Source organism: Nannospalax galili, unplaced genomic scaffold (genome assembly GCF_000622305.1).
Source record: "Nannospalax galili isolate Female #2095 unplaced genomic scaffold, S.galili_v1.0 scaffold1734, whole genome shotgun sequence".
In the NCBI taxonomy this organism is placed as follows: Eukaryota; Metazoa; Chordata; class Mammalia; order Rodentia; family Spalacidae; genus Nannospalax; species Nannospalax galili.
In genome coordinates this window covers 431,480-454,579 of record NW_008335062.1, presented here as the reverse complement: position 1 = coordinate 454,579, position 23,100 = coordinate 431,480, and the positions used below count along the sequence as shown (strand labels likewise).

Below are 23,100 nucleotides of genomic sequence, written 5' to 3'. Positions count from 1 at the left end.
GGCCGCGCGGCCGCCCGCCGCCCCTCTGAGCCCGGCTCGGGGGCAGCCGGGCACCCCAGAGCCGACCCCCGCCCGCCGCGCCCTCCGCCGCACTTGTACCACTGCGCGCCCCCTGGAGCGCCGCGCACCCCTGGGACTCTTGCGCGCCCTGGGTAACCAGCATAACCTGAGATTGGGATCTCAGGGCTACCCCTGGAGCCCAGCGTACCCCAGGACCCTGACGCGGCTCCCGGACCTCACAAGCCCCAAGAATCCTGCGTCCTCACAGAATCCAGGGGCTCGGCCAACCGGGCTGCGCGCCCTGGTGAGGGGCCCCGCCCCAGAGGATTCCCCCTCTTCCAACAGACAGAGCCCCGCCCCAGAGGGACCCCCAGGTCCGACAGGGACATCCAGCCACGCCCCAGAGGGCTCCCGGCATCTCGCGCCTGGAGCCCGGTGCTCCAGAAGATCCTCGGTGCCCAACTGGGGGCTCCCCGCCCTGCTGAAGGGGCGCTGCCCAAGAGGGTTCTCCGCGTCCCGCGGGCCGGGGCAGGATGCACACCGCCCTGGCGGGGCCGCTGCTCGCAGCCCTTCTCGCCACCGCCCGCGCCCGCCCGCAACCCCCAGATGGAGGACAGTGCCGGCCGCCTGGATCGGTGAGCGAGCGCCTGCCCTGCCACTCTCCCGCCCGTCTGGGCACTCTAGCCCCGTGGGGGCGATGGTTTGGGTCTTGCCTTCCTCACCCACCTCAGCCCACTCGCTCCACCTCCGCCCTCCAGGCACAGCCCGGGCGCCCTTCCCTAGCATCTGCGCTCCAGGGTTCTTGCTCTGAGCCCAGCCCAGTTCAACCCAGAACGGGCGCTCCCAGTCTCCACTCGCAGACACTCTCTCCACTTTTGATCTTGCTTAGATCTTCTCTCCGGGACTGCTTTGACTGTCTTCAGACTTTTGGTCTCTCTGCTTGCTTCTGACTCTACTGTCCCACATTCCCTCTCTGTACTCTGATTTCCAGTCCTTTCTCTCACTCTCACACAGTCTTTCCAGGCTTTCTTGTCCGGTCCCCCCCCCGTCCCCCCTCCGCCCCCCGCTCTGACCTAAGGCAGACTCTCCCTGGTGCTGAGTCTCATTTCTCTTTCCTTCTTCATCTCAGGCCCCACCCAGCACCTATGGTCCCAAATGAATGCTCCTGTTTCCTGCAAAGGAGGAAGAATCTGGAGGAAAGGAAGGGAAAGGACAGAAATGCTGGTCTAATATTTCCTTGGGGGAGGGGGATCGCATAACTACTGATTCTCCCAATTTTCCTTCCCAAATCAGGAACCCTTGATTTCCCCCAGTAGCTTTTTCTTCAAATATAAATTAATGCATTGGCAATAACCTGAATTGGAGGCTAGGAGACCAGAACACTGCTTCAGGGTCTTCTGTGATGCCCCATTAGCAGGCTGACCTCTAATAAGGTGCACCTAGCAACCACCTGTGCAGAAGAAACAGGGATCTCATTAGCTGACAGCTACTCCTGTATCGTGTATTCAGATTTACAGTTTTTGTTTGTTGGTAAAGTAAGCTGCTGTCTCCCCCTGCCCCATGTATAGTTTTCATTTGTGCCAAAATCAAACAGAAAAAATCTTACAAGTTGACCTAAAGTTTGTAAGTGGCTAGTGGGTCCTGCAAGGACTTTTCTGATGAAAAATGGCTTTGCCTGAGAGAAATATTCCTTACTCGAGTCCTAATCAGTGTTCCTAAAGTCAGTTCATTCTCTCTCTCTCTCTCTCTCTCTCTCTCTCTCTCTCTCTCTCTCTCTCATCCCTGGTGGTCACTTATGTCATAGAAAATGACAGAATTGGGGATGGATACCAGGTACACATTTTTGGTGAAGAAAGCTGGAAAGCACACAGAACATGTACATTTCTTGGGATTAATCCTATGGAATCCTCTTTTCCCAAACCAGAAATTGAGACTTGATTTGGCTTTTCAAGGTTTTAAAGCACTTTCTCATCTATGGTCTCCACTAGTGGAGCAAAGTAGCTAATACCCAGACCTGCCCTCCAAGAAGAAAACCCTATCCCCCCAATGAATAGGAAGTAGCTGTTGAAATAGGTATGCTATTTTTAATAGGCGTTCTGCTTTCAAAGTGCCCTTGGCATGTGTCTTCCAATGGCTGTAGTTAAAAGTTATATAACTTCCTCCTTTCTTGCCAGAGCAGGACTTTTGGTCCCCCTCTCCCCACCCTCCATGTGAAACATCACTGGTAAAGGTTTGGCTTGGCCAAGAATGAATGTTCTCAGGTGGTGTGGCAGTCCTTGGCGCTAACAGTGAAAACTAGTCATAAAGAGAGCCTCCTTTCATTGCCCACTTCCTTTGTGCCCAGCACTGCTCTGAGGGAGATATATATATATATATATATATATATATATATATATTTAAATACTATCAACAACTCCCATTCTCACCCCCATTTTATAGATGAAGAAACTGAGTATGGGATGTCAAGTGATTGACTTAAGATTATTCAACTAAGATAGAAGAAAAACAGAATTTGAAGGTGGGGCTTTCAACTTGCAAAGCTCTTGCCAGAGGGTCTCTGCTTTCTGGCCCCATCTCCCCCTGGCACTCCTCTGGGACAACCCTGGCTGTCCTCTGCCTTCTTTGACCTCACTGCTCTGCCTCTCCTCCCCTCTCCCTTTGCAGCAGAGGGACCTGAACTCCTTCCTGTGGACTATTCGGCGCCATCCCCCAGCCTACTTGTTTGGCACCATCCATGTCCCCTACACCCGTGTCTGGGATTTCATCCCTGACAACTCCAAGGCAGCCTTTCAAGCCAGCACCAGAGTCTACTTTGAGCTGGACCTCACAGACCCCTATACCATCTCCGCACTGGCCAGCTGCCAGCTACTGCCCCACGGGGAGAACTTGCAGGACGTGCTGCCACGGGAGCTCTACTGGCGCCTGAAGCGCCATCTTGACTACGTGAAGCTGATGATGCCCTTGTGGATGACACCAGCGCAGCGTGGCAAGGGGCTGTATGCTGACTACCTATTCAATGCCATTGCGGGCAACTGGGAGCGGAAGAGGCCGGTCTGGGTGATGCTCATGGTGAATTCACTCACAGAGACAGATGTGCGCTCCCGGGGTGTGCCTGTTCTGGACCTCTACCTGGCCCAGCAGGCCGAGAAGATGAAGAAGAGCACTGGGGCAGTAGAGCGGGTTGAGGAGCAGTGTCACCCCCTCAATGGGCTCAACTTCTCCCAGGTAGGAACCCACATACCAGCCCAGTCAGCAGCCCCTGGTACCTGGGTCTTTGATTTTTGTGTTGTTACAGCAGACAGGCAGAGAGAGCCAGGTCCTCCCCCAAAGAGCAAATACTTCTTTCTGGCCCTGGAACAGCACTGGGTTGCTTTGTTGGGGTCAGGGGAAAATAATAGAAGCCAGAGTTTGGTGTTTTCTTCCATTTCAGTGGTTCCCTGTTGGGGATAGCCACTCTCCACCTTCTGTGCTTCCCTGAGCAGAAGGAATTTCCCCAGGAGCATCAGAGTAATAGAAACTGAAAGAGGGAGTGAGTTGCTTGTTTGCAGCAGGCTTCTCCAGGTCCTTGTGTCCCCAGAGCCCAAGGCTGTCCTGAGGCTATGTTTAGACACAAACCTGTGGGTGTGTCTGTGTGGAGGCAGCATTGAGGACTTGTGCCTGGGCTGTGCTGGCAGGAACAGTGGTGTCCATGTGACCTCTACCAGCACTGCTTAGTTTCAGGTTAGACACTGTGCAATTCCCTGGGCCTTTGCTAAGCACTGCAACCCTGGGACTGCCTTCCTAAGACAGAGAATTTCCAGTCAGCAAGGAGAGTTTGGGGGTTAATAATTTCAGAGAAATGTGTTTGCTTAAGGTGGACAGTTCTGATTTCTGAACCTAGGGAGTAGGGGCAAGGGAGAAGGGAGGGGTTTAAGAAGTTTAAAGTCTCTGGCTGCTGGAGACCCGATCCAGCAAAATGTCATTAAAAGCCTATCTACATGGGCAGAGGTCATTTGCAACTCACTGGTCCCAAATTCAACTCTCAGGCCCTGGGAACAGTGAGTGAACATCTGTGCCTAAAGAACAGGGCTGTCAATCCCAGGACAGGAGCTCCCCGGTCTGGGCTGGTTGGGCTAGTGACTTCTACCAGGAGGCTCCAGTTCAGGATCTGGGATGATGCCCCAAGTGAAGTGTAGCCCCAAGATATGTGTGCTCATCATTAAGGAGACAGATTCATAAAATGACTAGGCCCCAAACTACCACTGGACTCAAACCTGCTTGCTGCCCCAGAGATGTTGCAAGCTCTTCACCAGGGAAACCACTGCAGAAACTGATCCCCCTTCCTGAGATCTCTGGCCTTTGTTTTTCCAGGGGAAATGCAATATTGTCCCTGGGGAGGTAAGAAGCCAGATTGATTTGCCGGCCAAATGAAAGGCGGGTTTGTCAGTTCTCCTGCTGGCTCTCCCATAATTGTGGAGTCCTTACCCAGAGGGCCCTGGTGGCAGGAATATTGGGGCAGTTAGTCACGCCCTGCAGGGTTCTGACTAGCCTGCCTCCTTCTCCACAGGGAAAATCCTGTGTATTCTCTGCCCCAGTGCCTAGTCCTCTGAACAGAGCGGCACTCTGCTTCTGAAGTAACTTTCCCCTTGACAGCCTCTTGAGCTGATATTATCTGTGGCAGGGGCCCCCCCGCGTTCACCGCCCATCTCATTTTGGAGGGAGTTTTGTGGGCGGCCTCTCTGGTCAGAACCCTCACGGCTGGCCTCCGTAGATATCTTTTTTGGGTTTGGGGAGGTGGAGGAACTACCATCACTCTCAACACTCTTTTTGTACCAACCACAGAGGACCCTGACAAGGGCTGAAGGGAGCACTAGAGCTCTCTGCTTAAACAGCCCCTGGCTTTAATCTGTCTCTCTTAAAACAACAAAACTATCTTTCTTCAGGGGTCTGGAAACATTGCTATTCAACCAAATGACGGCTCTGGTAGGTTGAAAACATTTGCTGCGAAGTGTGTGAGCTTATGTTTTAGGAAAAGTTCCTGAGAGCCCTTCATCGGCCAGTCAGGAGCCCGCTGACAATCTCCAAAGCCCATGTTTGAAGATCAAACAGACTCCAGTTTCTGTTGCACAAACACTCCCACCCCACCACCAGCCTGGGCCAGCTCTTCAAATTGTTCTTGGGTCCAGCTTCTTGAAAGGGCTGTAGAAAGCAAGTCTCCAGCAAAAGAAAACAGGAGTCCTCTCAGGTCCCTAATCTGCACACCCTTCACCACCTGCCAGAGAGCCTGACTGCACCAATTTGTCCTGATATCATTTTGGAGGGAAGTGATGAAACCTCTCCTTCATCCTCTTGGGCAGCTGTGGCCTAATGTGGAAGAGTGGGATTCCAGAACCTAGGCAGATGGGGTTGCTAGGGATCCACAACCGAAAGTCAGAAATGCAATAGCCTTCTCGGTAAAATTGTATGCACGCATGCACAGTTTGATAGGAACATCTGTGACGCATTATTGTACCAAAATATCTGTTAAGCACGTCAGATTCTTATTTTCTCTTTCCTCAAAGCATTGCTGTTATTGCAAAATGTTTGGGGGTGGGCAGTGAGAGAGGAAGGTGAGGAAAAGGCTTAAAGGGCTGCCTTTGTGCTAAGTCCTGGGATTTTAGTTTTGATTTTGGTGTTTTAAGTTATTTTTATATTTTTTTGTCCTCCTCTGGAAATACCACATTATGCTCACTAAGTAGAGAAGGAAAGTTTAAATTGGGCTTAAGGAAGCAGAAGGACACCGGAAGCTTGGAAGGTTGGTAACTGCTCAGCTTACGCAGCTTGGAAGAGCAGGTCTAGTGATACGTTTTGACCTTTCATTTCAAAATAAACTCAAGGTGCTAGACTCAGCATCACCATGATTTTGCTATGTGACCTTGGGCAAGTTTGTTCCTCTCCTTGGGCACTGTTTTCTCTCTGTGAAATGAGACACCAGGATTAGGTGATCTTTTAAGCCCCTTCTGGCCTTGGCATTCCATAGGACCATTCTAATCAACTCCACGTGCCAGGCACCCAGCAGGAAGCTCCACATGCATGTGTTTCCATTTCATTAAATTCTCACAGTAACGCTATGGCTTTCTAAGGTGTGCACCAAGAAAGGTTGAATGACTTGTCCAAGGTCACATGACTAATAAGGAACAGAGCCAGTTTGCTGGTTGTGTCTGGCAGAGTCTCAGTTAGCTCAGGCAAAGAAAAGGGCTACATGGGAAGGGACTGAGCCCTTCTTCCAGTGGCCATGTCTACTGTGCTAAATGGACTAAATGGAAACCGGGACTGTTTAAGAAGTGATGGTGAGTCAGGCCTGTTGGCAAAATCCTGTAATGCCAGATCTTCAGGAGACTGAGGCAGGAGGATCCCAAGTTCAAGCCTACTTGTGCTACACAGTGAGTTCAAGGCCAGCTTGGGCAACTTAGTGAGACTCTGTCCTAAAATAAAAAAGGAGGGCTAGGACCAGGCATAGTGGTGCACACCTTTAATCCCAGCACTCAGGAGGCAGAGGCAGGCGGCTCTCTATGAGTTCATGGCCATCCTGGCCTATATAGTGAGTTCTGAGACAACCAAGGCTACACAGTGAGACCATGTTATCAAAAATAAAAGAGAGGCTGGGGGATATAGCTCAGTGGTAGAGTGCTTACTTATTATGTGTGAAATACTGAGGTACTGGGTTCAATGGCCAATGCTGTAAAATTCGTGATGGTGGTAAGCCCCTGCCCTTGGGAACCTAGGATGCTTCAGCTCTGAGTCCAGACCTTTTGACAGTCTGTGACCTGTAGATCTTTATCAGCTCAGCTTGCTGCCTTCAAGGACAGGTACTGATTGCCACTACACACTGTATAGGGGAGGCATTGGTTGTAACTCTGAGTTATACGGTCCTTCCAGGTATGCTATGAGAACAAGGAAGGACTCTGCTCTTCCGCCCATTCCTGTGTTTTGCCAATATGCGGCTACCAGCATCTGAGAACTTTCACTCTGCAGCCTGATAAAAGTGTCCCAAATGTTTATAAAAATTCTCCAGTGCCTTCAGGGAGTTAGAAACCGCCAAATCGTTTACTGACCTTTGTCTTTGGTGGGTGCATCTTTGGACTGCTTAAGTATATTAACCCTAGTCCTCAGGGAAATGCTAAAAGGTTTATTGTCATCATATCTAGTTCAAAGACAGCAAATTGAGACTTAAAAAAATTGTGTCATTGGCTGTGACGACACACAGGCAGAGTGGACTCAGAGCTTGGACTCAGGAATGTCCTTTGCAGGCATCTAAAAAATGGAATGATTTTGGTTTTTTCATAGCTGGTAGTATCTGGTGAATTTGTATGTACATGTATATATGTGTGCATGTGTATGGTGCTATCATTTATTGATAAAAATATATACAGAAGAAAAGATAATTTAAAAGTATGAAAACTATTTTTCTCTATCTTATAAATTGGATCTTAAGGTACTTCCAAAATAGGAGATGTCTTGGTAATTTCAAAAGTGGAGCTCCTAAAGACATTCTAGGTAGCAGCTGTCTCCCTGAAATTCATCTCTAGTTTTCCAAAACACCGTTGTAAAGATGGCTCCCTACTACAGGTTAAGGCTGCAAAGTTGAATACAGAAAAGGTCTCCTGAGTTTTCATATAACCAGAACTTCTGTATCTGAATACTGTTCATAGGGAAGTAGGAAATGCACTATGAATATTTACAGAATAAATTACTGAATGAATGACCAATGGTCAGCAAGCATGGTGTGACCATCCTTTATTCCCTTCCATCATTCAGCATTGTTGAGAAAATGAGTGTATAAAGAAAGATGGCGTGAGCCAGATGAGCCAAATTAATGGCATAATTTTTGCCTGCTGAGTGCTCATTACCTGAGAGTGTGCATTATTTTTGCGTCCTGAGAGGTGGTACCTAGACCAATTGCCTGAGCCACAACAACAGACTCCCTTCATAACCCTTAACAACTCCATTCCTTCCGACAGGGACACAGAAATCATTAAATAGGTTGTCTTGGTCCAGGTGCAGTGTGTATTACTTTTGTATCCTGAGAGGTAGTCCAGCAAAATACCTTACACTAAGTAATTTATGAATAACATAAATGTATCGCTCACAGTTCTAGAGGTCGGGAAGTTCATGATCAAGGTGCCAGAATATTCAGTACCTGATGAAGGTCCCCTTCTTCATAGATGTGACATCTCTGTGTCCTCACAGAGGACAAGGGAATAGTGAGCTTCCTCAGGCCTCTTTAGTAGGGCACCAATGCATGAGGATCCGCCCTTACGAACCAGTCTCCTCTTCTCTTCTCTCCTCTCCTCTCCTCTCCTCTCCTCTCCTCTCCTCTCCTCCCCTCCCCTCTCAAAGCCCTCCCACCTCTTAATGGACACTATGGAATTAGGTACCAGCATATGAATGTTGGTGGGGCACAGAAGCATGGGGATTTCAGATTCAAAACAAGCATCCCAATTCTACCTTACCTATATCTTTGGGCTAGTCTTCTTCCTGCTGCTGTTCCATGGCAGTGTTGGGCTAGGCAGTTTCCAGTACCAGCCCAGTTCTACCTCCTGTAATGCTCATCTCTGGCCCCATATCTTGGAGGGTCTGAGCCAACCCATACCACGACTTTAAACCTAACTTACCCATCTTTGGCAGGCTTGTCCTTGGTCAACTGCTGCCAATGCCTACCTGTCAGGAAGCTGGTTGGTTCCAGTGGGTGATCCCACTGCCAATCTCCAGAGCAGACAGAGCCTCTTACCCTGTTGTGGCATAGCCTGTTGGACCCCTGCCCAGGTTTGATCCTCTCCTTCATTAAAGCTCCCCTCCTTCCTTCCCTCTCTTACTCATTCAACCAGAGCACTCACCGTACTGTGCAGCACAAGATCTGGGAACAGAGGCCTGGGACGGAATAGCATAGTTTTTGCCTGCTGAGAGCTCATTTACCTGAGTGTGCATTATGTTTGTATCCTGAGAGGTGAATGTTGCTAGTCCTCTTTTACAGAGTGGAAACTGAGCACCACAGTATCTAAAATAATACTTGTTCCTATGTTGTTCTTCACCCTTCATATAGAGACCCTGCTCTTCCTTCTGTCACACATTTGCAGCTTTCAGAATCAACGGCAAGGTCTCCCAGAATTCCCATCCCTGAGGGTTGGAGCCTTCCCTGAACCTCTGTGATGGGCAACCGTGGAGTCTACAGTGTTGGGCCCTACCACAGGCCTCCTGTCAGATCTAAGTGCTCTTCCCAGGGTAGAGGGAACAAATACTTCCTCCAAGGAAGTGGGAACTCTATGTTGACCTCATGCCACACAAGCTATCTTCTCTCTGACCTTCTTGGTTGCAGGTGAATTCACCACAGGCTATCCTAGATGGCATATTATAGCTCTAGAACAGGAGCTGGAAAATAGGGCCTCTAGCTGAACCTGCACTTCTACAGCCCCCACACCTACTGTACCTCCTACCCAGAGCCCTCTGGCCAGGAACCCTTAAGGGAATGTCACATGGTGAGGGAGTCTCTCCAGTAACCCAGCCTCATATGTATAACCCAGATTCTTTCTAGCCCAGATAGCTGTTTGCAAAATGCTCGTGCTGATCTGCTTGTCCTCTCTCTGTGACCTGGTTGATCTAGACCTTGACTGTTCTAACTGAGTGGGGGGCTGGTATCAGGCTGGCAAACAGAGAATCAGGAGTACAGGATAGCTTAGGGACTTCCGTCAAAGGACATTGATACCTCCATACTGAAGGGGATGGAGCTTGAATCAGAAACTCACAGCAAGACTGCCAGACTCAGAAACTCTCTAGCCAGGAGCCCAAACTCTGAGGCTCAGAGAACCAGAGAATGATGAAATCTTAGAACCTTCAGCTCTGAGATGTTTTTGGACCAGAAGAATCTTCACGTCATGAAATCCCAGCCTCTTAGCTTTGAAGCATTTTCAGCTCATCAACGCAGACTTCTAAAATCTTGGAGTTGGAAGGGGCCATTTCTCAAGACTTCCAAGAAGCCCCATCTGTGAATATGTCTGATCTCCTTCCCCTACAACCCACTCTCCATTCAGTGGCCTAAGAGAAAGCCTTTCTTACCGCCAAAGCACTTTCTGATGGAGATAAAACTGGGAGCGTGCCTTTGTTAATAGTTCCCATTTGGACGTCTCTCAAAGCCAGAAAGAGGTCGCCTGGTAAAGCAGCTTTCCTAGGGAGGAAACTGAAGAATGCTGGCAAGCGCTGCAGCCTGCCAGCCGAACTGCCGACGCTCTTTTCCCCTTGAGTTTGCCTCTAAATATTATCCACTTCACTCCCTTTTATCTCCCATCACTGGCTCTCTGTCCACCCACTTAATCCACAGGCAGCCGGTGGCCCAGCCTTCAGCTCTGCTTCATAGTTGCCAAGCTGTCTCTCCCGGCTGCTCCTCCAGGATCTGCAGGCTTTTAAATCTATGCAGTCTATCCGCTGGAACACAAGCCTGTTGCCCCAAGCTTGGAAACACAGTTGCTTCTGCTGGGCCTCCTCCCTCTCCAGGAATTTCCTCCTTTTCCCCTCTGCTTCTGAATCCTTTGAGGCTCAGCTCAAAGCTATACCTCCTCCAGGAAGTCTTCCTAGAATGCTGTTAAGTCTAAACCACCTGGTAAAGACCCAGAGTTTTCTTTCAGACTCAGCCATATGTAGTCTTTTCCCCCATGGAATTCTTTACGGAATTTTATAACATTCTTTCAGCACTTCTGTAGTTGACTTTCTGACTTAAGCCCTCTTTCTTTCCTGAGTATAACCTAGCTCAAAACATGCTCATAAGTGATTGCAGAATTGAACTGAATGTACTCCAGGTCTGAAACCCAGCTCTGTGGGGTAGCCTATGGTTAGATGTTGGCTGCTTTGGCTGCTAAAAGGTGAGGATGTCTTAACTTCTGTGTCACAGACTTCCCACCTGAAACATGTCCAGTGCCCACAGCACTGTTCCTGACCCATTTGATCGGAGCATTGTAGCACTTGTGAATCCCAATGGATTCATTATTCTTCATTCTGGGATATTTTGTTGTTTCTCTTCTTTGTCACTTGTGAACAAAACATTTTTTTCTCTTTACTACTTGAAATGCCAGAGCAGTCCAGGCTTATCTCCGCCAGCAACTTCTTGTCATTTCAGAACATCTAATTTTGCCTTTTTCTGACCCTCTCAGTTTGGGGACTCTGTGAGGTTGAGCTATATGGTCTTTCTTCCCTCCTTTCACATATAGTCCTTGGTCATGGCTCCATGTCACATCATATACTCTCCTACCTGACAGCCGCTACCTGGTTTTTTGTTTTGGGTTGTTTGGTTGGTTGGTTGGTTTGGGTTGGGTTTTTTGTTTTGTTTTGTTTGACTTTTTGAGACAGGGTCTTACTATGTAGCTCTATGACTGGTCTAAAATTCACCATGTATTCCTGGTTGACCTTGAACTCACAGAGATTTGCCTGCCTCACCCTCCCAAGTGCTGGGATTAAAGGTGTGTCCCATCATGCCCAACCTCCCTTCCCAGTTTTTATCCTCTGGTTAACTCTTACTTATCTGAATGACTGAGGAGCCTCACTTGACTGTTCTTGTGGAAAGGACACTCTGGGAAAGCTTGGGATCCTTTAAAAAAAAAAACCCACATTTTATAGCAACACTTATCCTTAGTCACCAAGTTAGACTGTGCCTTGTCCCTGGTGGGCTGATACCATCTGATCACAACTCAGTAGCTTGAGTTTTAGGTGTAACAATATAGTAGCAGGCTATTAGCACTGTGTTTTGAAAGGACTGATGGGTAAGTTGTATTTGACCCACCCTGAGTGCCCTTCCTACCCTTCAAAAGAACCAGGAAGTCATCAGAGGCCCATAAATGTCAGGGTCCTGGGGTCACCTATGCTGGACAGCCTTGGGATATGTGCCCTCTCTACGTACTGCTGGAGCCTTGTTCTCTGTCTCAGGCAGGGAAGTTCATGGGGGAGCCTGCCAGCACCTCTCTTGTAGGCAGTGCACATATACATCTTTCTGTCTGAGTGTCCACACCTGCTCACCTTTATTCCTAGGCTCCTCTCTTTCTTACCCATGGGGTCAAGAAGGTCACCTCTGTCATTCAAAGCAACATCCTGATCTGATTTTGCCTTCAGATAAATTAAATTAATTAATTACCAAATTAATCCTTACCTAAACTTATACATCATAGTGCAGATTTAGCTCAGGAGCCCTCTTCATTGGGGAGCCTCCAGTGAAGTTATTAGGACTATAAATAACCTCAGGCAAGTTATATAGCCTCTTTTTGCCTCATCTATCAACTTCCTGGGATTTCTGTGAGGACTGATTAGTATAAAGCACTATAATATAGTACCACACTGACACATGCATAGCTCATTATTTTGTCAAATAAATTACCATTAATGTACAATTTTTCCAGAAATGTTTCTAGTTCCTACTAGGCACCAGATACACAGGATGTGTGTGAGGAGTTCTGGAAGTGGAACTGAGTGAGAAATGCAGGGGTTTCCTTTTGTAGGCAGGAGTGGTCAGCAGGCACACCTTACCCTGCTGTGGGATGAGGGAGGCAGGGCAGGAATTGACTGCTGGAGCATAGAAGATGCACAACTCCCCCAGTCCTGCAAACACCCAGGGAGCCTTCCTGGGTTCTAAGCTCGGGAGACTGGAGGTGGCCACCTTAAAGGCAGAAATGCAAGTGGGTCCTCAAGGTATTAACCCTCTGCCTGGTTTCTAGTCACCTCTGCCTTAGCACAACACCAGTGGGGCTAGCTGTGCTCATATGGCACTGGAAGGAAGGTGGGATCTTGGAGGACACTGATGCTTTGTTGGGTGCTTAGGTCTCTGTGGCCAAGCATCTGTCTCTGCACCAGTTTGTGCCCTGGCTTGAGATTGCTCCAGTATAGGGTTCCTCTGCTGCAGACTTGGGGGCACAGCACGCACTACACCTTCCCCTTGCTTCTGAGGACAGACAGCTGCAATACTTCCAAGAGCCCCTCAGACAGGAAGATTTGGTTCTGTGGGAGGAGAGGGAGCAGCCCAGCCCTGTCCTCAAAGCCCCGGTGCAAAGATAAAGCCCAGCTCCCCATTTCATCCCTTCCTCCTTCTCTGCTTGATGGCTGTTATCTCCTTGGACTTCGTATGGCTGGGAGTCCCTTAGTCATTTAAGCCTTGGGTCACATTTAAAAGGCTGGTTTAGAAGCTGGGAGAGCCCAATTTGAAATCTCCCTCACCTTTTGAAGTCTTATTCCACATGGGGATTTCTTTTCTTTGAACTGCTTGACCTTGAGTTTGAGAAGTGACAAAAGTCTACTTGGCAATGATTATTCCAACCATTTATGTCCCAGTTGCATGGTTGCATGCACTCTCCAGAGTTTTTCTTTCTGTCCTAGACAACCCTTCCTGCCCAATGTAAAGGCTCCTAGACTATGAGCATTTTATAAAATGTGTTTTTATTCACTTTTTGTTTTGTTTTGTTTGTCTTTTTGAGGCAGGTCTCCCTGGAGCCCCAGCTGGCCTGGAACTCACTATAGAGACCAGGCTGGCCTTGAACTCACAGAGGTCTGCCTGCCTCTGCCTCCCAAGTACTGGAATTAAAGGCATGTGCCACACCCAACCTTTATTCACTTTTATTTTGTGTGTATGAGTGTTTTGCCTGTATATGTGTAAGTGCACCATTTGCATGCAGTGCCTGAAGAGGCCAGAAGAGGATGTCAGATCCCCTAGAGCTGGAGTTTTAAGTGGTTGTTAGCCACCCTGTGGGTTCTAGGAGCCAGTGCTCTTAACCACTGAGCCATTTTTCTAGCACTGACTATGGCCTTTTTTGAACACCAGGTTCTGTATGCAGCTTGAAGAACTGTGGATTGGTCATGGCTTGGATAAACTGGAATATTTTGGGACCTCCATGGTCACAAAACTCAGTCTTTGTGCTTGATCTTGCCTGGGATGTTTGGTTGACTCAGCACTAAAGTCCCCAGACTAAGGCCAGCTGCTGGTCTTGAAGGAAATTTCATGTTCTTGACTTCTGTCAGAATAGCTTTGCTAGGAGGGCAATGAGAGGAATGTGGGCTGCTTGGTGAAGGTGGCTTTGAGAGAGTGAAAGAGACTGAGGGTGGATCTGGATTTAGGTCTTGGAGCTGGGAATGGAAAAGGCTATCCAAGAGGAAGGTGACTGCTAAGCAAAGGTACCGGGATGGGAAAATGTAGGGAGCAGGCAGAAAAAAAGGCCTTCCCCTCTCTCCTCATTTGCTTATCTCCCCGCCCCCAACTCCCAAGACAGCCATCATGACTTACTCTCTATTATGTGCTAGGCTGCCAGTTTATCACAGTAAATTCCTAAAACAATCCCAAAAGGTATTATTTTCCCCATTTTAAGGAAATTGAGGATAAGTACTTCATGCAAAGTAAGGGAGCCCAGATTTCAGTTTAGATGTTTTGATGCCTTAAACAAGAAACTATTCTGGAGGTGGAATTCAAGCTTCCTGCTTTGGGCGGGTGGCTCAGCTCTTGTTTCTTCATCTGAAAACTGTGTGGCTCACAGTGATATTTGTCCATGGGGTTGTTCCAAGGTGCAAATGTTGCCTGTGGCTAAGAATGTTAACCGTGGTGGTTCTAGTAATCATTTTACTTAGAATTACTGGCCTGCTGTTAGGATGCCTGTGTTGAATGATGCCCATTCTGTACTAAAGATGAGTTTCTGTCCCTTAGTCTCTCTTGCACCCTGACACACTTTCACCCAGAGTAGGGAACAGCCATTTGGTTGGTCATCCTGATGGGAACTATGTGGTCTGATCACCCCAGATCATGGTCATTTTGTCCTGATCATCTATGGTATGCAAGGTCTGACCAAATCCATTTTGACTCAGTCTCTCCTTGGTCTCCTGCTGTTTCTTGGAGCAGAGACACACCAAAAGGAGGCATTCAGAAGTTTAGACTGGAGGCTGAGCTGTGTCCATGAAAGGGGCTCTTCCTTGTCTAATTATCCTTTTATCTCCAGTGCATAGACAACTGGGTGTTAATAAGCAACAGAAATCAGAGTTCCTGGGAGGGTCGGGTAGGATAAAACCTGGCAGAACTTCATTAGCAAGACCTCTGTGCTCTAGCAGAACTGATCCCACATGTAGTTTCCTTTTATGCTTTCTCCTGAAGAGAAATACCCTGGAAATATCTAGCAAATGAGATTAGTTATCAGTAAGTATTCCATCCATCCATTTATTCTTTCTTTTGCTTGGCAGGCACTTCTAGGAACTGCCCTGTGCCAGGTTCAAATCCAGTTTCTGGAGGTTCAAGATGAATGTGGGGCTGGTGGGAAGGGGACACTTAACATGACAACAGAGGTTCCAAGAATGATTCTGAGTCCCTTGCATGCACTGCATAACTTCAGGATCTCAGCGTCAACACCATTTCACAGGGGAGGGAGCTGAAGCTCAGAGGGCAGTCCATTTGCCTTAGAGACACGTAGCAAATGAGTGGAGGGTCTGGAATTGAAATCATGCAAGCCTGCCTGTACAGCCTGTGCCCTCCACCTGTCTACATCTAATGGACAAGGGGCTGTGCCCCAGAGGAGGGGGGGTGCTCTTTTGAGACTAAAGTTATGACGGGTGAGCATGACAAGACAGAGTTCAGAGACCATTGAGTTCCCTCGTGAGGAAGTCTGCAGCTCTGGGAAGGAGAAAGAGAGAGTATTCTTGCCAGGAACTAGGGTGAGGGGCACAGGAGAGGTCTGTGTTTGGGACTGAGAGCAGACACTGACCTTGCAGGTGAAGGATGGCAGTTGGCTCAGGATTGGAGGTTACACATCCACATCCATAACAACTGCTGTATGGATGGTAGGATTCTGCTCTGAGGCATCGTGTTACATGAGAGTCAGGAACTGTGATAGAGGGCCACCCCTAACCCTGAGGATTTCCTATGAGATTCGCTGGAGTCGCTGTGTGGAATGCTACTTCCTATATGTCTATCACTATTAACTACCATCTCCAAGTGGCAGAGTCCTGGAGGTCAGCTGGAGGTCCTATGCCTGCTTCCAAGAGGGCTGAGCCTACATCCCTGCTGTCAAGGAATTTTCTGGGTAGTTGTAGATGTTCTACTGTATACCACAATCAGAGCATTAGTGGGAACCACAGGGAGACATGGCCATAGAGGCACATGGGGCCCACATCATGGAGCCCTTGCAGCCATGTTAGTAAGTTTGGGCTTGGTCCTTGGTACATTGACAGTAGCACTGTTCCCACTGACATCTTCAGCAGTTCAATATTTCTTCTGGTTGATGACTGATTCACTGACTGATTCACTTATCAGTTAGATTGGAACACCTCACCCAGGCTTACTTGTATGTTCTCAAGCCCTCTGGTCTGAGAAAGGGGCTGCCCTATGAAGTTCCTTCCCCTGGTCCATTGGATGCAGGATATGCCCACTGCTGGCCCATTGTTGCCCTTAGATGGTGCAGTAAACTGAATGATTCCAGTTGGGGTTATTTATTAGAGAACCTACAAGTGGAGATTGACACTCTGACCACTATTTCTAACATACCTGAATGGAATCACATAATCTCTGCATTTCATAGGACTCTATTTGATGGCAGGTTAGGGGGATGCTACCTCTTCAAAGTAGAGTTAGCCTGGGTTTCATAGTTCTTGAATGCTGCCTGAGCAGATGTCAGACATTGGGAGAGTCTTTCATCCACAGAGAATAAGCACACTGGTTGTGGGTTTGATGGTGTGCACCAGGGCAGGCCTGCCTCTAGCTGAGCCCCTTTTGTGGGGTGAGATTGGTAAACCAGAAACCATACCACTGCTACACAGTCACTTCCTCAGCTGACTCTGGCCCCACTGGCCCCATTTTATATTTTGTTTGTTAAATGTTTCTATTCTGACTCCTCCTTTGACCTGAAGTTCTTTGAGGATAGAAACCTCATCTAATGACCTTGGATTCCCCCAGGGCTTGGTTGTGAGCACACACTCAAGGGTTATGTAAACTGTAAAATTATCAGCCATATCTCCATATCACCGCTGAGTATCTGGGTGGAAGGCAGAAAATCCCAAATCCCTTCCCCTGTACCTCCCCACAATTACCACTGTACCCAAATGTTTAGCTGTTTGACTCTGGGAAGTCAAATATCTCAGCTGTCACCTCTGTCCTACTGTGTTTTGGCTTTGGGTTGCTCTGATCACTGAGAACCTTCTCCCCTTCTCATGCTCTGACCATCTCCTAATGGGGCCATGGAGACTGTGGTAACCCACTGATCCCTAGTTCCCACAGTAGCCCTAGGGCTCAGATTGGGCCACCCTGTAAATGGGAGCTGCTGCTTGCTTGTATGGGAGGGATCGTCCCAGCACTCCCCAGCAGCCTTTTTCTTCATGCTTCTATGTTTTGTTTTGTTTTTTTCCCAGAGCACAGATCAGAGCTTCTGTTTGCTGGTCATTCCATGATCCTCACACAATATAAATGAAATCTGCTAAAACCAATAAATTCAAACCATGTGTGGGGCACAGGGAGGCGCTGGGACGTCAGAGGGCCACAGTGTGAGGTGGCGTCAGCTCTGACGGCACCCAAGCTGATTTGTATATGAGAAAAGTAAATAGCCAAGGCCATAAACAGCCCTGGGTCTCCCACTCTCACTGGGATTCAAAGGCATTTAATAGGAACACACACTCTCTGTTTCTTATAAACAGAGCAAGAGCCTCTATGTGTGCTGACCTAAATTCTGTGTTTTTAATCCTGGGCAAGCCAGCCAGTCATCCTAGTTATGGACTGTAGACAGGCTAGGCAGTTGGCTTGGGCTCCTTGTTTCTGGTTTTGGCAATTGACTCAAGCATTTGTACTTTATAAAGAGTTACCTCTTCTTTTCTGCTTGACTGTGGTGCAACCCTGCACGGTTGTCTTAGTCTGTTTGTGCTGCTATAACAAAGTAGCATGAACTGGATAGCTTAGAAACAACAGAAATTTATTACTGCCTGGAGCCTGGGAAGTCCAAGAACAAGATACCAGTTGCCATGGTGCCTGGTGATGACGACTTCCTGGCTCATAGATGGCACTTTTCCTCTGTATGTTCATATGGTTGAAGGGGAGAATTTGAGTCTCTTCAGTTCCTTATAAGGGCAGTAATCCCATGTGCAAGGACTCCATTTACTACTTACATCCCTAGGTCCTACTGCCCAATATAGTTTCATTAGAGATTGGATTTCGACATATGAATTTGAGGAGGCCACAGACATTGAGATAATAGTAGGATGGGGTGATCACCCCAGCCCCTTGACCTATGAGGTACATGAAGCCCAGGTCTATAAATCAACTTGCTCAAGATGGCACATAAAATTAGGCCTGAACCGGGATTTTGTGTTCTCTGCTCCTTTAGGCACCTCTAACTTTCCTTTACTTCCTGTAGATACTGATTCAGAATCCCAGGAATACCCAGGGACTCCTTCCTCATTTCCTCACCCCTACAGTATCTCCTGGAGTCTGTCCTTCCTTTGGTGTCTGAGTCCTCTGTTTTTTCCCATTCTGCCCATTCTTGGCTTCAGTAAAGAGCTCCAGGAAAGGATAACTGTGAGTTGGGGGCTGTTTTCTCTGCCCATCAGCTGTGGGGATTTCCAACAAGTTCCTTCTCTGCATTTTCACCTATGGAAAATGGGGATAAGCATGACTGCCTTCTCAAATGGTAGCCTGGGTAAATGGAGCTCAGGCATGCTGGACCACCTGTGGTTTGCTTCAACTCTTCCTCCAGCTCTCAACTCTTCAAGTTGACTCCCTAACTTAACAAAGGAAGTAGCCATTAAAATTGCATAGAATGAATCGGTCAGCTGTGCACATTCACGTACATTAAGTAAGGTCAGTAAAACTGATGAAACCTGAACCACATTATTGGATTGTATCAGTATCCATTTCCTGTTTTGATATTGTGCCAGAGTTATGTAAGACGTCACCACTGGGGGAAACTAGATAAAGGACAACATTTCTTCTAACTGTATATGAGCCTGCAATTATCTCAAAATGAAAAGTTTAATTAAAAGAAATGGATTAGAGCTGGGGATGGATCTTAGTGGTAGATTGCTTACCTAACATGCCCTAAGTCCTGGATTTGATCCATAGCACTGAAAGAAAAGACAAAGGCAGGGGTGGGGGGAGAGAGGGAAAAATGAGAACTGGATTAACCTGGACAATACCCTCATCACTAATTCTTTTGTGCCTGCTGCACGATGCACTACTTTGAACTTCCTTTTTTCTTCCACAGTTCCTGTTCCCCTTGACAACCTGTATCCTTTACCTGTACAGTGCTTCTCTCCCCCATCACGACACTATCAACTCCATGAGTGCAGATTTTTGTCCCTGTTTTCCAAATCCTTAGCACCTAAGACATGCCAGGGATATAGCAGGTAATCCGTTAATGTTTGCTGAATGACTGAAAGGTGACAGACAGGAAGTAAGTACACAAATGATTAGTAAGAAATCTGCAAAGGAAAGTGAAGGCAGCAAAGCAGGGGTGGCGTGGGAGAGATTGTGGAGGAAACATGATTGTGGGTCTTTCTGCAAGCCTCAAAGACCACCCTCTTGTGTGAAAGTTTAAGTCCCAGCTCCTTGATTACAGTTTATTTATTAAATTCTTTCTTGTCTTTATGCACTATCAGTTTCTTTGAACCCTTATTTATGTGCAAGGCCCTGTAGCTCAGGCTGAGACAAGGCAGAAAGCATCTTGCCCTGGGAGGCTTTCGGGTGAGTAGGGGAGAAAAAAGAATGTAGGCAACATATGGAAAAGAACGAAGCAGAAACACCTTGAGGTCTGAAGGCCTTTTCTGGTCTGGTCTGGCCTGTACACACTGGCTTAAATCCACTTGACCAGCTTCCTCTTCCCCTGCCCCTCTATGAGACCCCAAAGCTCTACTTAGACTGCTCCCTGCAGCCTGGACTCTGGGCTCCCTGGAATGTCCTTCCCCTCACTCTTATCTCTGCAGATCCTGTTTCCAAGGCTGGCCCTTCCTGCAGGAGGTATTTCTTGACTGCCCCCACTCCCACAATTGGTCTTCTCTGAACACCTGTGCTATTTGTGGTCCGTGCTGCAACATTTGACCCCAGAAGTGAGTCTTTTGTTTGCTCATGTAGGACAGAAGCTGGCTAAGAAGCCAAGCTTGGGCTCAGATGCACAGTAGTCCCTCAGTGGCACATGTGAGGCTGGATGGGCTTAAGAGTAAGGGAAACTGTGACTCATTGTCAAGGAGGGCAGACTTTGTTATTTTTGCCATTGACCCAAACTATCCTCATTTAACCACTAGCAGGTCGGTTAAGATGGGCTGATGCTCCCTTTACAGCAGTTCAAATGTGTTGTTAAAAAAGAAATGATGCAAACTGTCTGCCCCAGGCAATGCTTAACAGACTTTGGGAGCTTAAAAAACCCTCATAGAACACACCAGAATATCTGTGCCATGTTTATTGCTGTACATTTATTCACTGAACAAATGTATTTTGGAAATAAACCATTGACTGGGGAACAGTTTTGATTTGCAGTATTATTATGAGGGCAGGACTGAGCGTTCCCTACATCCACTTCCCCCATCATTAGCATCTTATGTAATAGGGTACATTTGTCACAGTTAATGAGCCAATACTGATACATCGTGATTATCTAAACACCATACCTCACTTGCATTTCCTTAATCTTCCTCTTTTCTTTTGACTGTTCCTTGATCTCATCTTGGGTACCGTAACTCATCATTCTCATCTCTTTAAACTCCAGTTGACTCTGACATTTTCTCAGACTTTCCTTGATAGCCTGAGATGACCTTGGTAGGTTTGAATATTGCTCAGATATTTATCCTTCAGGTGAGATTTATCTGATGTTTCCCCCTCACAATTAGACTGAAATTATGTGTTTGGAGGAGGAGGACCACATGTGATGTGCTGTCATCACATGACAGTGAGTGTATACACTAGTGAAGTTAGCCTTGGTCTGCTGCGTGAGCTACTTTGTAAGGTGAGATTCTCCTCCATCTTTCAACCCTGTTCACTTTGGAAAGCAGTTACTGTGAGAAGCCCATCCCTGAGGACAGGGAAGTTCTACTATTTCACTAAATGTGATTCCAGTGTTCACTGTGTACCAGGCATTGTGACAGATGCTGAAGATAGAGCAAAAGAACAAACCAAGAGCCTTCTCCATAGACCTTTTTCTCTAGTGAGAGTTTAACAATGAAGAAAGAAATAGTTGCACAGCGTGAATAGCAAAGGCCCAAGGTCCTGGAGCTTTTTTGAGAAACAAAAAGGGTAGGTGTAGAACCACATGTGCACAGGCTAGTGCCAAGATGTGGAGTAAAGGGGACATTCATGAGACTTCACTGGGCCTGTCCTGCATGGGAAAGGGCATTGAGGTTTTATTCCAGTGGTGGTGAAAACCATTGATTTGAAGCAAGGATGATCTCATTATTTATTTATTTTATATTTTTAAAAAGCCTGGTGGGCTCTTCTGGGAGTCAAAGTGGAGGAAGCTGGGAGACCAAAGTGCATCCCGGACTATGGAATAGTCCAGGTAAGGGATGATAGTGACTCAGATCTGGAAAGCAGGTCAGGAGATCTGGCTTTGTCTTGGAGGTGGAACTGGCAGTACACCTGGTGGGTAGCTTGTAGAAACACTGAAAAACTGGTATAGTGCTGGCATGTTTTGTCCACAGTGGTGACACTGGCTAAAATTCAGGAAGAGGAGCAGGATTAGAAGATAAAAGTATGCAGCCAGTGGTGTGATTTCTTTTAAGAAGTTCCACTAGAATCCCATTTGTTGGTAGTGTCACAACATCATTAGCAGTGCCTTTGACTTACATCACATGCCTGAATGGATTAGACTAGTTTCCTCTGTGTTGACTCATGTGCCACCTTTCTCAATGGTCTACACTATTGAAGCATGAGCTGCAAAGGTGAAATGTCCATGGTGGGTGCTCCTGGATTCTGGTAAAGAACATACCAGTTACCAAGGGGCTTGGCTGCTGGAACTGCCCTTTGTTGGGCTCAGGCCCTGTGTGCTCGGCACTAGGCATGACAACTTCTGGCCTCTCCTAGAGCCAGCACACAGGAATTTCTTTTTAGTAAGTATATTGGTTTGTGTTGATATATGCCCACAGTAAATTCTACCAACAAGCATTACTGACTACCAATCACTGTATTGTGCTCTCTTAGGCAGGAGCCCTGACCCTTCTCTACATGGATACATAAGGCATCAAGGAGGTTAAAGAGCAGAAAGCATGCCTGACCAGCAAAGAGTGCACAGCCATAGAAGTGCAGGCATCCTCAGGACAGAAGGCACATGTCTTCAGAGATATGGCTCCCAGATGAGATGAAACAGAACTATCAACTTGAAGGTCGTTGAAGAGACCAGAGTTTCCTTTAGGGAACTGGAGAGAGGCTTGGAGATGCAAATGGGCAGCTTATCCAGCAGCATGGGGGTCAGAAGAGATGCTTTATTTGGGCTTCTGAATCACAAAGTACCAAAGACCCTGTGGCTTACCAGCAGCACATACTTACTACTCACAGTCCTGGAGCCTGGAAGTTTAAGATCAAAGTGTCAGGACTCTCTTCTGGTTAGAGACTGTTGTCTTCTCATATCCTTATGTGGCAGAGAGCAGGGCTAGTTAGCTCTCTGGGGCCTCTTTTATAATCATTCACCCCTATGACCTAATCACCTCCCAGAGGCCCCGCCTCCAAACACCATCACATTGAGAGTTAGGATTTCAACACAAGAATTTAAGCTGGACACACATTCCATCCAAACCAGTGCTGAAAAACTAATTGTTGAATAGGCAAGTGATTGGAAAGTAGTTTTGTTTTGTTTTTTTTTTTCTTTTTTAACCGGTGCCTAAAGGTCCTTCAGTGCAGACTGGGCTTCAGTGCTTTCCATGAGCAGGGGAACCCCCCCCCAAAAACACACACATTGGTTATGTCCAATGTGTAGAGAAACTGGTGAAAACCAGATCCTGAAGAAAGATGTTTGAATGTACAGCCAGTGTCTAATTTATTATAATAACAATTTTGTTTTGTTTTGTTTTTTTGTTTTACAACTACTTAATTAGTGTTATTTCTGCTGGAAAGACCTGATTCGCTGCATGCTTGGCTCCGGCTGTGTGTGGTTACAGGTTATTGACTTATCTTGA

At 47.3% G+C, this 23,100-nt stretch overlaps 1 protein-coding gene across 4 annotated transcripts in view; it reads left to right on the top strand.

The window, feature by feature from the left end:
• Positions 1 to 6: 6 nt before the first annotated feature.
• Trabd2b (TraB domain containing 2B) overlaps positions 7 to 23,100 on the top strand; it is a 229,963-nt gene continuing 206,869 nt past the window's right edge. For all 4 annotated transcript variants that reach the window (XR_003848974.1, XM_029561932.1, XM_008829753.3 and 1 more), the window contains exons 1-2: positions 7 to 635; positions 2,665 to 3,225. Coding sequence is in view for 3 of the 4 variants with exons in the window: in XM_029561932.1 (XP_029417792.1) it covers positions 534 to 635; positions 2,665 to 3,225 (663 nt within the window). In the remaining variant the exon portion in view is untranslated. The remainder of the gene's footprint in view (positions 636 to 2,664; positions 3,226 to 23,100) is intronic.